This window comes from Dendrobates tinctorius, unplaced genomic scaffold (assembly GCF_039654945.1).
Source record: "Dendrobates tinctorius isolate UK_male_01 unplaced genomic scaffold, ASM3965494v1 ptg000036l, whole genome shotgun sequence".
Taxonomy (NCBI): domain Eukaryota; kingdom Metazoa; phylum Chordata; class Amphibia; order Anura; family Dendrobatidae; genus Dendrobates; species Dendrobates tinctorius.
This window is the reverse complement of record NW_027361704.1, coordinates 33,474,726-33,490,929: the sequence shown is the minus strand read 5'-3', so window position 1 is coordinate 33,490,929 and position 16,204 is coordinate 33,474,726. Positions and strand designations below refer to the sequence as shown.

Sequence of the window (16,204 nt, the reverse complement as noted above, 5' to 3'; positions counted from 1 at the left end):
TATTTACAAGTTCATGACCACTTATAAAATGTGTTCAAAGTGCTGCCCATTGTGTTGGATTGTCAATGCAACCTTCTTCTCCCACTTTTGACACACCTCTCTCAGCCTAGCATTCTGCAGCAGCAGCAAGGCATTCTGCAGCCTCTCTCTCAGCCTGGCATTCTTCAGCCACAGCCTGTCAGTACTGTAGAATAAGCTGCATGCACAACTTGGGATCACTTGTTCCCAGCTGTGGTAATTCTATTTGTAACATAGTCCATAGGCTCCTCAGCACTGGCATTACTGGCACTTCCAGAAGGTATTTCCGGTGCAAGAGCTGGCATTGCTGGGTCTCCCTGAGGTGGGCTCTCCATGGCCAGATGCTTCAGTATTTTGCTCTATGTCCTGCTTGTCCAAGGTGCGCATCAGTAGTTCCTTGGATTTGTCAGCTGTCTCTATTCCTGTCACGGTCACGTGTGTCTGGACGCAGCGAGTACCGCAAGGCGAACCCATGACACATGTGACCCTGGATACACCGCCTCCAGTGGGGCGAATTTAAATAATAAACACGTGCAGCTGGATACACCGCCTCCAACTGGCGAATTTAGATATTACACGTATATATAAGTCTGGAAACCCCGCCTCCAGTAAGGCGAATTTAAACAATAAGGGAAACCTGGGAAACATTAACAATGGTGGGCCCTGTGATAGGGAATAGGGAAGTGGAGACCTCCTGAGCTCCCCTGAGCCAGTGTCCCTGCACTACTAATGTTCCCTATGCTGGTTCCGCACCGGGCGTGCAACAGGACCCTAAAAACCCTAGCTTGTCCTGACCTAAACCCTCAATAGGGAATTGGTCGGAGCGGAAACTAATCCCACCACTGCACTAAAACACACATGAGGAAAGATGACAATACAGGGGAAACACCACTTAGCTTTGCTCTGCTGCGTACCCTCCTAGCAACAGAACCCACCACCTGTGTGCATCTTCTCTTCCACCCGGATCCATCACCATAACTGGATCCTTCACCATAGTGCAGCCTTGGAGCAGAGTCCACCACCAATTGCAGAAGTCCAGTAACAAAGTCCCAAAGATGAGTTCAGCTCCTGCCCAAAAAGTCCAGCATGCTTGAGTCCAGCTCTCAGCAACCAAGTCCCGCATGCTGAGTGCAACTCTCTCCACAGTCATCACTCCACCAAGCCATGCAAGCACTTCCTGCAAACACCATAAACTGTGACTCCACCACACCATGCCAGCCCTTCTTGCAGACCACCTAGCTGCCACTCGTCCCTTCTGGCTGGGCTGCGCAGGACTCATGTTCAGCTCCTTCTTTCACCCAGGCTTCCTTGTGAATGACTAACACACAATATCACCAACAGTGATTGAACCCACCTGGCTCCCTTTTATAGAGCCTAACACCTGATTTGTAATTGCGTGCACATTAACCCTAAAACTAAGGTGCAATACCACTCACCACCACCGGGCAACGTAGAATGAACGACACCACATGTAATAATTCTAATGGCCACCGGGGGCAATCAACCCACTTTGGCACCAAGCCAAAGGAAAAAAAGTTCACTTTGTCCATTTAAACTGTCAGATCCACCTTGGATCATGACAATTCCTCTCTGCTCACAGAGGTCGGTCAGAGCCTCTTTGCTCTGCTTCTTGTACAGGGCTGCCATATCGACGAACAGCCTTTGCCAAATAAAAGATAGAAAACAAAAACGGGGAAGTGAAACTGTTTGCAAGTATGTCTAAGTAAGCACTGAGCTGAACCTTGTAGAACTGGTGCACTCCTCGAAAGGATACCAATTTTTTAGTACAGGGAGTAATTGCTTTCACCATGCACTAGTGCTCTAATAGAAATAAATTCTATCCCACCGCTTCCACCAACTGTCACAAATTACCAGGGAGGATATATTCATATATCCCACCGCTGCCACCAATTGTCACGTACCCGCTTCTCAGCACGTGACTTGTGGATGCACCTGCAAGGGTTAATCTGTCTCCTCTCACTCAGTGCAGCATTCAATCTCTCTTCTATGCTGCAGTGGGAGCATAAATCACACCCAGACACAGACCACATGCCCCGCTCATACACGCTGCCACCACTCATTGAATACATGGGCGATGAGTCCCAGGAGTACTACTACTACTACGTGCCAATCACTAGAAGCACACACTCTAAGGCTATGGATTCTTTATAGCAACAAAGTTCAGACTTATTAAAGTTTTAAGCTTTAATATAAAAGGTACAGTGCTTACAATAAAGGATATAAAAATGGAAATGTAAAGTGACATACAATATGCAAAAACAGTGATAAAATAAAAGGGAGAAAACTTATAGAAATATCGAACTTTGCATTCTGGTATTCTGTTCTCGAGGTGGGCGGAATATGAAATGGAGTACATCAGCTTAGCTGCCCCTCACTATGAACAGGTTTCTATGTGTACAGGCCTAATTTATAGATTAACTTGGAGATCGGATTTCCAGACCAGTCACTCATGTTAATATTCTAATCATTGGTTTGTGACTGGACCGTGGTTATTTTACCAATGAATACATTGTTTTCTTTGAACACTATTTCTGTGACCTTTCTCATAGATAGATAGTGTCAGGCTGCAATTGGCCTCTTCATCAAAAGAGCTGGAAGGTGTGAAATGTTACCACTGTGTGGTTTTCAGTAAAACCCCCTGGTAAGATTGGAGACAGGAGACTGCCTTCTCAGGATAAAATGAGGTCATAACTTGTGTGGAGAGCTGCAATGTAAGGATAATTGTTAATTTACTGCTGGTCATATATGCATACATATACATATTTCACTACATTCTCCATTAAAAATAAATCCTAGACTTTTACATTTGACCATTTTCACACTTCTGACTTTCATGGTCTGAAAATCTAATGCTCTGTCTGAGCCAGCCATGGGTTTGCTTACCCAAACTTGACAGCCTAATAGAGAAATATGAGTCTACTGAGTTCAGGTCAGGAGACCAGTTACAAGTCCGGATATCGTGGTCCGTACTCGTACCATGAGTGTTGGATGTGTGAAATTGGCCTTTTGCTGTACTACTTTTATTCCATCTGGAAATGTATGAATAGATACATAACCAGGGCTACGATTCTCCTTGTTCCCTATGAAGTCTGTTACTGTCTAATCAATGCTGGCAGTGTCATTGTGTATAGGGACATACCCTAATATCAAGAGAAATGGTTATGTATGAGTGACAATGCATACATATACATTGTCAGGAGGAAGAAAAAATAATGACCAAATGTAGAGCTCTAGGAAAAGATGTACCAAAAATTCTTATCATAGGGAATACAAGTATTAGCTAAGGCAGATGTGTCCAGAGAGCTGACAGACATTCTTTGAAAGATTGTTTTTATGTCTTCCTGCTAAGATCCAATCCCATTTAAATAGGAATTGCCATGCAGAGATAAAATGTTCTCAAATATTCTGGCTCAGCACTCACAATACGCTGAGTACAAACAAAAAAAATGCATTTTTCTCCATTTTTGTTTCTAACACAGTCTGGAAAGACTTCAATAACATGCCAATAAAAAAAAAAGAAAACCTCAAAAGAAAATCACAATAAAATGACAAGAAGAAAAGAAACAAATCACAAAACACTTGCAGTGTCATGACAATTATCCCCCCAAATGTACCACGCTACAGGGACACTTGTTGCCCCTTTTCAGAGGATGTATTTTTCATTTTAAAGCTTGAAGATAGGATTGCTCAAAGGAGACAGAAATCAATGGCTGTAAGCTAATAAATTATTTCCTGCTTTGTTCTGATAGCAGCAAATACATGAAAGAAGACCACATGCCGAGATATAAAATGGCCAAGGGCATGCCATGGCGCGTAAAATGTCAATAGCTAATACTTATATATTTATATAAAGTTTTTGTTATAAATGATCTCCTTGTGTCAGCGATACTGAAGATCTTCTTACCGTCAGTGTAGAATGCCTCTAGTTAAAATCTTTGATTATTACATTTAGGTGACTTTGCCCAAATGAAAATCAAGTTGTGCATTTGTTCAAAGTACATAATATCCATTAAATAAAAGCCCCAGATGAAACACCGTGATCGGATTCTACCTAAGCAGATGTTCTGTACTTTGAATACAACACAATTATTCCCACCGAAGATTTCAGCCTGGAGGTGAGATACTGTTCACTTGAATTATTTCTATGTTATGAATCTTTCAAGACATATTTAATATATTTTGCAAAGTAATTAAATTTGTGCCCTGTTTTTACACCTAAGTAGATTGGCTCCATGTAAAAAAATTATGCAGATGCCTGAAAAGAATTTGCCGGTCCCTAATGGGTTGTATCTAGTGTTGAGCATTCCGATACCGCAAGTATCGGGTATCGGCCGATACTTGCTGTATCGGAATTCCGATACCGACTTCCGATATTTTTTCAATATCGGAAGTCGGCATCGGAATCGGAAGTTGAAGTTCAAAGTTGATTGACAGCCGAAATGACGTCATCATGATGCGCGGTGTGTGCGCATCATGATGCGCCGTCATTTCGGGCCTTCCGGGGGTCTCTGCCGGGGGGCTGTGTGGACTGCCCGGGGTCTGTACCGGCCTGCCGGGGGGCTGTGCTGGCCTGCCGGTGGTCTGTGCACCCTGTGGGGGTCTGTACCGGCCTGCCGGGGGGCTGTGCCGGCCTGCCGGTGGTCTGTGCACCCTGTGGGGGTCTGTACCGGCCTGCCGGGGGGCTGTGCCGGCCTGCCGGGGGGCTGTGCTGATGTCCGGGGGTCTGTGCAAGCATCGTCCGATGGGACTATAAGTCCCATCTGGCGATGCCTGCTACCATGACAGTGATTGACACATTAGCCAATGATGGGACAGTAGTAGTCCCATCATCCGGCTAATGTGTTAAATGTTAAAAAAAAAAAAAAAAATACTACATACATACTACATACATACTACATGCATGCTACATACATACTACATGCTACATACATACTACATATATACTACATGCATGCTACATACATACTACATGCTACATACATACCACATACATACTACATACATACCACATATATACTACATGCATGCTACATACATACTACATGCTACATACATACTACATATATACTACATGCATGCTACATACATACTACATGCTACATACATACTACATATATACTACATGCATGCTACATACATACTACATACATGCTACATACATACTGCATGCTACATACTACATACATACTACATACATACTACATACATACCACATATACACTACATACATACTACATGCATGCTACATACATACCACATACATACTACATACATACTACATACATACTACATACATGCTACATACATAACACATATATACTACATGCATGCTACATACATACTACATGCTACATACATACCACATACATACTACATACATACTACATACATACTACATGCATGCTACATACATACTACATGCTACATACATACTACATATATACTACATGCATGCTACATACATACTACATGCTACATACATACTACATATATACTACATACATACTACATGCATGCTACATACATACTACATGCTACATACATACCACATACATACTACATGCTACATGCTACATACATACTACATATATACTACATGCATGCTACATACATACTGCATGCTACATGCATGCTACATACATACTACATACATACTACATGCTACATACATACCACATATATACTACATACATACTACATACAATACATTCATACAATACATACATAGACATACAGTACATATAACATAGAGTAACATACTTACCAATACTTGTCACATTGTTCCCCGAAGCCATTGTCTTTTACGGAATAAATATTAACATAACAAACCACAAAAATACTCACCCACGATCCGAAGCAGTCCACGAGTGTGTCCCACGACGATCTTGGGTAGAGAACTGCAGCATCAGCTGATGCTGCCATTCTCTACGGGCTGCAGGAATCCAATGACGGAAGGTAGGTATCCTTCCGCACTGTATTCCTCCGCCACTTAAAAAAAAAAAAGTCCCTAGTCTCGCTTTATGCCATTGCTGTGTGGGAATTTCCCACGCAGCAATGGCATAAAGTGAGACTAGGGACTTTTTTTTTTAAAGTGGCGGAGGAATACAGTGTGGAAGGATAACTACCTTCCGTCATTGGATTCCTGCAGCCCGTAGAGAACGGCAGCATCAGCTGATGCTGCAGTTCTCTACCCAAGATCGTCATGGGACACACTCGTGGACTGCTTCGGATCGTTGGTGAGTATTTTTGTGGTTTGTTATGTTAATATTTATTCCGTAAAAGACAATGGCTTCGGGGAACAATGTGACAAGTATTGGTAAGTATGTTACTCTATGTTATATGTACTGTATGTCTATGTATGTATTGTATGAATGTATTGTATGTAGTATGTATGTAGTATATATGTGGTATGTATGTAGCATGTAGTATGTATGTAGTATGTATGTAGCATGCATGTAGCATGCAGTATGTATGTAGCATGCATGTAGTATATATGTAGTATGTATGTAGCATGTAGCATGTAGTATGTATGTAGTATGTATGTGGTATGTATGTAGCATGTAGTATGTATGTAGCATGCATGTAGTATGTAGTATATATGTAGTATGTATGTAGCATGTAGTATGTATGTAGCATGCATGTAGTATATATGTAGTATGTATGTAGCATGTAGTATGTATGTAGCATGCATGTAGTATGTATGTAGTATGTATGTAGTATGTATGTGGTATGTATGTAGCATGTAGTATGTATGTAGCATGCAGTATGTATGTAGCATGCATGTAGTATATATGTAGCATATATGTAGTATGTATGTAGCATGTAGTATATATGTAGTATGCATGTTTCATGCATGTAGAATATATGTAGTATGTATGTTGCATGTAGTATATATGTAGTATGCATGTTGCATGCATGTAGTATATATGTAGTATGTATGTTGCTTGTAGTATATATGTAGTATGAATGTAGCATGTATGTAGTATGCATGTTGTATGTATGTAGCATGTATGTAGCATGTAATTTTTTTTTTTTTTTTTTTTTTTTTTACATTCAACACATTAGCCGGATGATGGGACTACTACTGTCCCATCATTGGCTAATGTGTCAATCACTGTCATGGTAGCAGGCATCGCCCGATGGGACTTGTAGTCCCATCGGACGATGCCTGCACAGACCCCCGAAGCCTGCACAGACCACCGGCAGGCCGGCACAGCCCCCCGACAGGCCGGCACAGCCCCCCGGAGCCTGCACAGCCCCCCGGCAGGCCGGCACAGCCCCCCGGCAGGCCGGCACAGCCCACCGGAGCCTGCACAGCCCCCCGGCAGGCCGGCACAGCCCCCCGAAAGGCCCGTACAGACCCCAGAGAGGCTGTACAAGGCAAAAACAGGGTTTTTCTTATTCCGATACCGGAAGTCCCATAGACTTGAATGGGACTTCCGGTATCGGAATCGGCGATACCGATACTTTTTTTAAGATCGGCCGATCCATTCCGATCCGATACTTTGAAGTATCGGACGGTATCGCTCAACTCTAGTTGTATCACAAAAATTGATATATTTTAGGATATCCATTTTTGAACACTGATACAGCTCTTATTACTTTTCCAATACACATAGTCTAACTTTCTTTGAAACAATGGGAAATTAAAAGATATGACAATAAAGCTTACATTCTACATGAGAAAATTGAAAACAGTCATAGGAGCAACGACATCCAGCTGATGAAGACGGATCCTCCGTCGAAACGCGTTGTGGTTTAAACCCATCTCTTGTCTGAGTCTCTTTCCTGCGCTCCTAAGACCGTTTTCCATTTTCTCATTGCTCCTATCCTCCATTGGAAGTTTTCGGCTGGAGCTGCGGTGGAGACCTGACATCCTTGTCTGCCCCTGGGTTACTTCCTAAGCGCTCCTTTATGACCGCTTATCACTGACTCTTACATTCTACATGAGACATAGAGGATCATACTGACCATAACAACGTAAACTCTAGAGAAAAGAGAGGAACTGACCATAAGAGCTTACACTGTAAAGAAAGAGAGAAACGTACCCACTTACGCCCCCGTTACACACTGCGATATTGCTAGCAATATCGCTGTAAAGTCACCGATTTCGTGACGTTGCAGCGATATTTCTAGCGATATCGCTGCATGTGATACTTACCTCCGACCGGCTCCCTCGCTGGTTATCGCTGATCGCGCGAGAAGCTGCTGGATCATTCCTCGTCGGTCACTTCCTGCGGCGCTTCCTGCTGTGACGACGAGCGACACGTGGAGCCAGGCGGGAGGACGCAGGATCGCCGCGTCTGACAGGTAAGTAGCGATCCCCGTCCCCAGCGATGTCGCTGGTGAGATCTGCCTGTGTTTCAGCTCACTAGCGACCACCTAGCGATGCACCAGCAAACCTGACCGCGTCATATCGCTGGTCGGGATCGCTGGTGCATCGCTAGGTGTAACGGTACCCTTAATCTGTGATAGCCCAGGTACTGACCCCCCCTGTACAAGGTACGATCATCAGTAAGTTGTCAAAGCTGCAGGGCATTATGGGGAAACCCATGCAACAATTAAAAATAATGTTTGCCTGCTCCCTGATGCTTAAGCAGTGTGGGAACTAGTGTTGAACAAGGTTTTTTTTTGCAATCAACAAATCATATCTTAAAATGTTCAAATTTGTATGAATCCACGAATTTCCGTCTTAAACTTGATCCACTGCAGATCGAACCACATCTCTAATCAATATCTATATTTATCCTAAGTCATATTACAAGACTCGTTAAAGGGTTGATTGTGACTTGTAGGATCGCTACTACCAATACGTGGCGCTGTAGAGTTAATGTCCTCTTTCTTTCTGAAGAGGCAATTTGCATAATCAATATCTAGAATTTTGACAGAATTCTGGTACACATGCCTATCACACAAATAGTAAGTCTTTACATGTGGGAAGGTTACATGTAGGAAGATTTCATGATATTAGATTGGAGATACTCATATATAGGGGGTGACAGATTATGAACAGCTTTGTTGGACAGTGTTAGTAGTTTAAACTCTATCCATTTGGAAATTGGGAGTCAATGAAGAGATTTGCAGAGGAGGGGGAGTAATGTGGAGAAAGGGGATTAATCAGGCAGCAGAGTTAAGGACGAACTGTAGAGATGCAAGAGTATTATTGTACCGTTACATTAAGCGACGCACCAGCGATCCCAACAACGATATGACCTGGTAAGAATCACTGGTGCATCGCTACATGATTGCTACATGGCTGTCAAACACTCAGACTTACCTAACGACGCAGCAACGATTCAGCTATCTGAATAATGTCCTCGGCGGTCATTGGGACCTTGTCACACAGCAGCAATTCTGACGACTCCCGCCTGCGTCCATGATTTCTGAGTCGCTAACAAGGTCGCTCATCGGTGTCAAACACAGCAATGCGCACTGGCCAGCGGGACACCAGCGATCAAAAAATAGCCCAGGACATTCGAGCACGATCAGCGACATCACAGCGGGGGCCTGGTCGCCGCTACGTGTCACATGTAGTGAGATCGCTGGCGAGGTTGCTGTTGCATCACAAAATCGGTGACACTTCAGCGATCTCGCTAGCGATCTCACTATGTGAGATGGGGCCTTTAGTTGGGAGGCCACAGAGTAGGATGTTGCAATATTTGAAGAGAGAGATTATGAGCGCATGCAATAAGGTGTTTGTATATTCAGGGTTGAAGAATCAATGCATTTTAGGAAATATTTTTGAGTTGGATGTGGCAGAAGTTCTAATCTGCACTTGATGAAGCTTCATGCATAGATTATTGTCAGCATAGATCCATGGTCTCAAATTTATACAACTTTAAATGCACATAAAACTTATCAGGTGTGAACAAGAGGGAGGAACTACAGGGAAAGTCAGACAATCAAAGGAAGGGAAGTACTAAGTGAAAGGAGTTAATAAAAATAATTTGCTAGTTACATTGCAGGGAAGGAAATGAAAACAGGCACATACCAGAAATAGATAGTCAGAGGTGTGAATATGGATGTAGACAATTTCGGAATGCTGGGTTCAGTTGTTCTAAAAAATACAGCATATGTGTATGAGCAGCCAAATAACTGTTATTTGTGAGCTAAGGCCCGTTTCACACATCAGTTTTTTTGTGTCAGTTAAAATCCGCCAAAATGGCGGAAAGCGGATCCGTTGTTAACTGATGTGAACGGATGCCATCGGACCGTTTTTTTTGACGGATCCGTCGAATGAAGAATTTTAAAGGAACCGCTGCCCGGGAAGGTGAGAGAGAGAGAGAGAGAGAGAGAGATTTTATTCTGTCCGGCAGAAACGATTTCAGGGTTAAATTTCCGCCTGACTTCATTCCTCCGGCCATGCGCAATAGAAAAATGCGGATCCTGCAGCACAAAAAACATTACATGGTCCGTCCAGGCATCTCGGCGGACGCAAAAAAATGACGGATTCGCAAAAAAACGGATGGCCATCTGTCAAGATCCGCCGGTAATGCAAATCAATGGGGAAAAAAACGGATCCGCCAAAAAAAATGGCGGATCCTTTTTTTGCAAAAACGGCAGATTTTGACTGATGGTCAAAAACGGAAGTGTGAAACAGGCCTAAGAGGAATGTGCAATGTTTAATCATAGGACAACACTTACATTTTACACTATATCTTTAAAGTTTTAAATTAAAATTATATCTCTTTAAAAGTAACAATTACAACTTTCATTGAAAAAAATGAAGATTAAGTATTAAAATAATTATTCTATAGTCAATGATCAATATTTTAATGGCCTTTTGGATGTAGCTATATGTTTTGAATAATACTGAAATGCGTCATAGGAAAATATATCTTTAGATATGCAGTTTTTTTTTGTAATTGTGACTCATAGGAAGGCTGCTACATTCATAGATATGAGACACCAGGAAACCAACTTAGATCCGGCAAGAAAGGTTTGTTGAGCAAAAAGAGGTCAGCGATTTCTCAGTGAAGTGCAAATGAAATGTTAAATAAGTTAGCACAAAAATGTAGTTCAGCATACGGAAACGGGAAGCCAAGATAATTCTAAAAGTCTGGTATCTGTGCCTCCTAGTAATATACGAGGCTTATATTTGGTATAAACCTGTGTTTTTAGCGCTCCATAATGAACCATGCTGATTGCGCAAGTACTACCTGGTGGCTATCGCAAGAACAAAGAGCACTGATCTTCACCGTTTAACCCCTTAGATGTTGGTTCAATAACAATTCAGTAGCTCGCCAGGGGGAGGGAGCTCTTTCTGTCAGCCAATCATCTTCAGCCTCCACAACCTCATGCATTACGCTGTCATCTTAGCATTTCTATTAGGCCCTGAGATTGAGTGTATCAGGTTGCCTGTTACCGATGTGTACAGAACATCAAAACTAAAATGATGAGTAAGAAATAGTAAAAAAATGGTAGAGTGCAATACATATATATTTTATATTTATCTTATACATCCAAAAAATTATGTGCTTACTTTTTTATAGTGCTTATATTTGATATATAATTTTAGAATTATTTGTGGAATTTCTGCTAAATCTTTTTTGTAAACCAATGCTTTCCTCGACAATATACAGTACAATATATAGCAGTCGCCACGCTATCATAATCACATCTATAGTTCCAAGTCCATCACAGACTAAAACTTTCAGTGACAATTGTAGCCAATTAGATTCCAATGGTCCTTATACACAGGCAGTTTTCTGTTCATAGAGATCACCGATCATTGATACCACAAGTCAATCTATGCCGATTTTAAAACCTTTTACATGGATCTATGCAAACTATATGAGAAGGAATAATCATTAATACAGCTGTTCTATTACCACACAGGTTGCGAATTCACTTATTAGTACACCCTTTGCTTGTAATGAAAGATGTGCTGCCAACAGTGCTAGAAATGGGCCAATTTACTTGCATTAATTCAGCAAAATGGTTGTCATCATGGCTGCCATCATGCTCAACAATAGTAGTTCACTGTTCATGCAACAAGTCCATCTTGCAGCTTCCCATAACCTGAAGTGAGGGTCTGCGTTCCAGTCATGACTATTAACCATTAAAATGCCACACAGGATCCCATCACCACCACCCATGACAGAATTGTGGGGGTCTGCTGAAAACTCCATTGCTGTAATTTCGATCCTCCTAAGAAGCTCAGCCTTAAGATAAGCTACATAAAAGACCAAGTTTTTCTCTATATCCTGCAATACTATGATATTGCATCATTTAATTGGGATTCTTGTCACCACCCCTTCCTTGAAAAAAATATATAATAAGATATCATAACATTGTATCTATACAAAAGTGGCATCAACAAAGACATCAATTCACTGTGAAACAAATCAAGCACTCAATGAACTCTATCAACAGAAAAAAATGTTACATATTTTGAAAAATGCAACAGAAAGCTAAACTTTTTTTTATAACATTCTGAGATTTTTTTTCTTCACTTAAATATAAATAAATACATGTATATTTGTTATCTCCTTAATTGGATTTTTATCACACAATGAACTCCGTCAAACAAAACCCAACAAAAAAATGGCGGATTGCATTTTTCTTACCCTCTCAATACACTTTGATTTTTTTTCCCCATGTTTCAGTACATTGAATTGTAAATTGACTGGTGCCATTCAAAACTGCAACTCGTTCCTCAAAACACAAACCCTTACATGTTAATATCAGCTGAAAAATAGCAAAGTTATAGCTCTTGAAAAATGTGAGAGAAGAAAACAAAGTGCAAAAATGAAAAGAGTAAATAAAGTGACAGTAGGCAAAACGTCTTAGGTACGACCATGCAAATAGTCCTGTGAATAGCAATAATCCATAATGATATTAGTAAAAGTCTACTTAATACACAAAACTGTTTACTGTATATTACTACAACTGAACATACATAAAGTTTATTTCTGCAGAACGCTTGTGCAGGACATAGTGATGCCTTTCTCTTTGTGCTCAGATTTTTGAGGAACATCTTCTTGAGACACAGAAATTGTGTGCCCATACATTATTCACTGAGACGGATCCGTAAGCTATGCGCCTCTATATTGCTTCCAGGAAACACAGCAGTTGTGCTCAGAACCATATCTGCGGTCTGACCGCTGACTATTTTTTGCGTCTCGTTACAAGTCAAGAAGGATGGTTACAGATTCACTGCTTGCGATATCAAATAAAATACAAGAAATTACAATAAAACATATGTGTATAGCAAATTTTTGGAAACTAGAAAGTACATTTACAGAAGAAATGTATTATTATCTAAGTTACTTACGGAATGCAGTGTAGAGCTCCGGAAGGGTCAAGTAGCCATCCATATTGTAGTCGTCAAATCGAAGCAGATCTCCCACACTGCAATCCAAAAAATTCTCATCCAGCTCTTCACTCTTTGTGTACTAGAAGACATATGACATAACATAGGTAAAATAATAGAAGGTGAAGTCATAGTAACGCTTACTGTATGATAATAAAAGGCAGACTTAAAAATGGACACCATATGGCACGTTCTAGTTTACTGTTGGGACCTTGACTTTTGAATTAGGAAACCCAGTCTCTTCTAACATAACTAAACATTATGAAATTATGCATATTTTAGAATTAATTTTCTTCCATCATGACACAAGATAGACAACAAGATTATATTATTTTTTTCAGAATTAGAATTTTTCTCCTTTACTTTGTTGGTTAGACTGCTGAGGTGTTTACTTTGTATTAAGAGAAGTGGAAGGGAAGGAGGTAGGGTGTAATACAGCATGTCCAGAAACACTGTCCACTTATTTTAAGACTTTTTGGTATTCTTTTTAGAATATTCCATATCACTATATTTTAAAACATCAATGTTGTTTGAGTTCTGTCCACTGGGTCTAGTAATAAACTCTTCCTGTTGTGCAGAGAGGTCACATCCTAACAGGCAGAATTACAGTAAATGATAAAACCTATATATAACATAAACTGGACCATTTACAACACCTAATGGACACATCATCTCCTCCCTCTCAATCCGCAATATACTCTGCACAAATTAAAAGTATGAATCAGTGGAAAAAAAAGCCATAACATTAATCATCATTACTCAGTAACTTAGAAATTTACAAGCGATGCATTTGAAAGGATGTGCAACCAAATGTTAAGGTGAGGGTGCCACCAATCTTGTCCTGGACATTTTTGGGGTTTTGTGTGAAATTATGTCCAATTTGCTTTTTTTTCCTGTTTTTGTGTTGCTCCAATACACACAACAGAAATAAACACGTGTATAGCAGAGCATGTGTAAGTGCACTAATTTTCTGGGAGAAATACTTCACTTTCTTGAACAATTTCAAAGATGCAAAGACGTTTTGGCCACACCTGTATCAGATTATAGTATATTGCTGGTTAAGCAATTATTTAACGAAAGATGATAATGTTGACACAGTCATATACATTTTATCGTCCTCACATACATGTTCAGTAACATCGGGCAATGAACTAATAATATTTCTGGGAATATTTTTTCAACAAAAGATCGTCAGGAGTGATCAGTCTTTTTTTGAAAGAAAAATCTCTTATAATAATAATAATCTTTATTTATATAGCGCCAACATATTCCGCAGCGCTTTACAGTTGAACAGTTTCAAACACAACAGTCATAAGTAACAACGTTAACAATACAATAATTAAAGCGAAATAAGACGACCCTGCTCGTGGGAGCTTACAATCTACAATGAAGTGGGGGAGAAACAAAGCACAGGTTTGTATTTACAATGATGTATTTACAATGATGGTCCAGCCATCTTCAGGGGGTGGGGGTTAGATGGAGATAGTGAATGGGCTACATACACACACAAACATAACATGACTTTGATTACTGAATGTGATAGGCCGCTCTGAACAAATGTGTTTTGAGCGAGCGCCTAAAACTATGCAAATTGTGGATGGTCCTAATATCTTGGGGTAGAGCATTCCAGAGAATTGGCGCAGCACGGGAGAAGTCTTGGAGTCGGGAGTGGGAGGTACGGATTAGGGCAGAGGTTAGTCGAAAGTCATTTGCAGAGCGCAGCGGTCGGTTAGGCCGATAGACAGAAATGAGGGAGGAGATGTAAGGGGCTGCCGCACTGTGGAGAGCTTTGTGGGTGAGAACAAGTACTTTGAATTGTACCCTGTAATGAATTGGCAGCCAGTGTAACGACTGGCGAAGAGCGGACGCGTCTGAGTAACGATTAGCCAGATGGACAACCCTGGCTGCTGCATTAAGGATAGACTGGAGAGGGGAGAGTCGAGTGAGAGGGAGGCCAATTAATAGAGCATTACAGTAGTCCAGGCGGGAGTGGATCAGGGCGACAGTGAGAGTTTTTGTTGTTTCCATGGTGAGAAAAGGGCAGATTCTAGAAATGTTCTTTAGGTTTAAGCGGCACGAGCGGGCAAGAGATTGTATATGGGAGGTGGAGGAGAGATCGGAGTCAAACATAACACCCAGACAGCGTGCCTGCAGTCAGGGTGTTATTATGGTGCCACCCACAGAGAGGGAAATGTCAGATTTAGGGAGGTTAGTAGATGGTGGGAGCAGAAGAAGTTCAGTTTTGGAGAGGTTGAGTTTCAGATAGAGAGCAGACATGATGTTGGAGACTGCAGACAGACAGTCAGTGGCGTTCTGTAGTACAGCGGAGGTAAGGACAGGGGATGATGTGTACAGTTGTGTGTCATCAGCATAAAGATGGTACTGAAAGCCAAATCTGCTGATGGTCTGTCCAATTGGGGCTGTGTAGAGAGAGAAGAGAAGGGGCCAAGGACTGAGCCCTGAGGTACCCCAACAGTGAGAGGAAGAGGAGATGAAGTGGAGCCAGAAAACAGACCACTGAAGGAGAGGTCGGAAAGATAGGAGGAGAACCAGGAAAGAGCAGTGTCCTTAATGCCTAGTGACTGGAGCCTAGAGAGTAGGAGAGGATGGTCAAAAGTGTCGAAAGCTGCAGAAAGGTCGAGAAGAATGAGCAGAGAGTGGTCATCATTACGTTTTGCTGTCAGAAGGTCATTGGTCACTTTGATGAGTGCAGTTTCTGTCGAATGTAGGGGGCGGAAACCGGACTGTGAAGGGTCTAGGAGGGAGTGAGTGGAGAGGTAACGGGTAAGGCGGGAGTATATCAGGCGCTCCAAGAGTTTAGAGATGAAGGGGAGATTGGAGACTGGTCTG

At 41.5% G+C, this 16,204-nt stretch overlaps 1 protein-coding gene across 2 annotated transcripts in view; it reads right to left on the bottom strand.

The window, feature by feature from the left end:
* The window catches only part of LOC141087923 (follistatin-related protein 4-like), a 1,467,590-nt gene that overhangs the window by 402,108 nt on the left and 1,049,278 nt on the right, over positions 1-16,204 (bottom strand). For both annotated transcript variants that reach the window (XM_073573783.1, XM_073573784.1), the window contains exon 6: positions 13,316-13,436. In XM_073573783.1, coding sequence (XP_073429884.1) covers positions 13,316-13,436 — 121 coding nt within the window. The remainder of the gene's footprint in view (positions 1-13,315; positions 13,437-16,204) is intronic.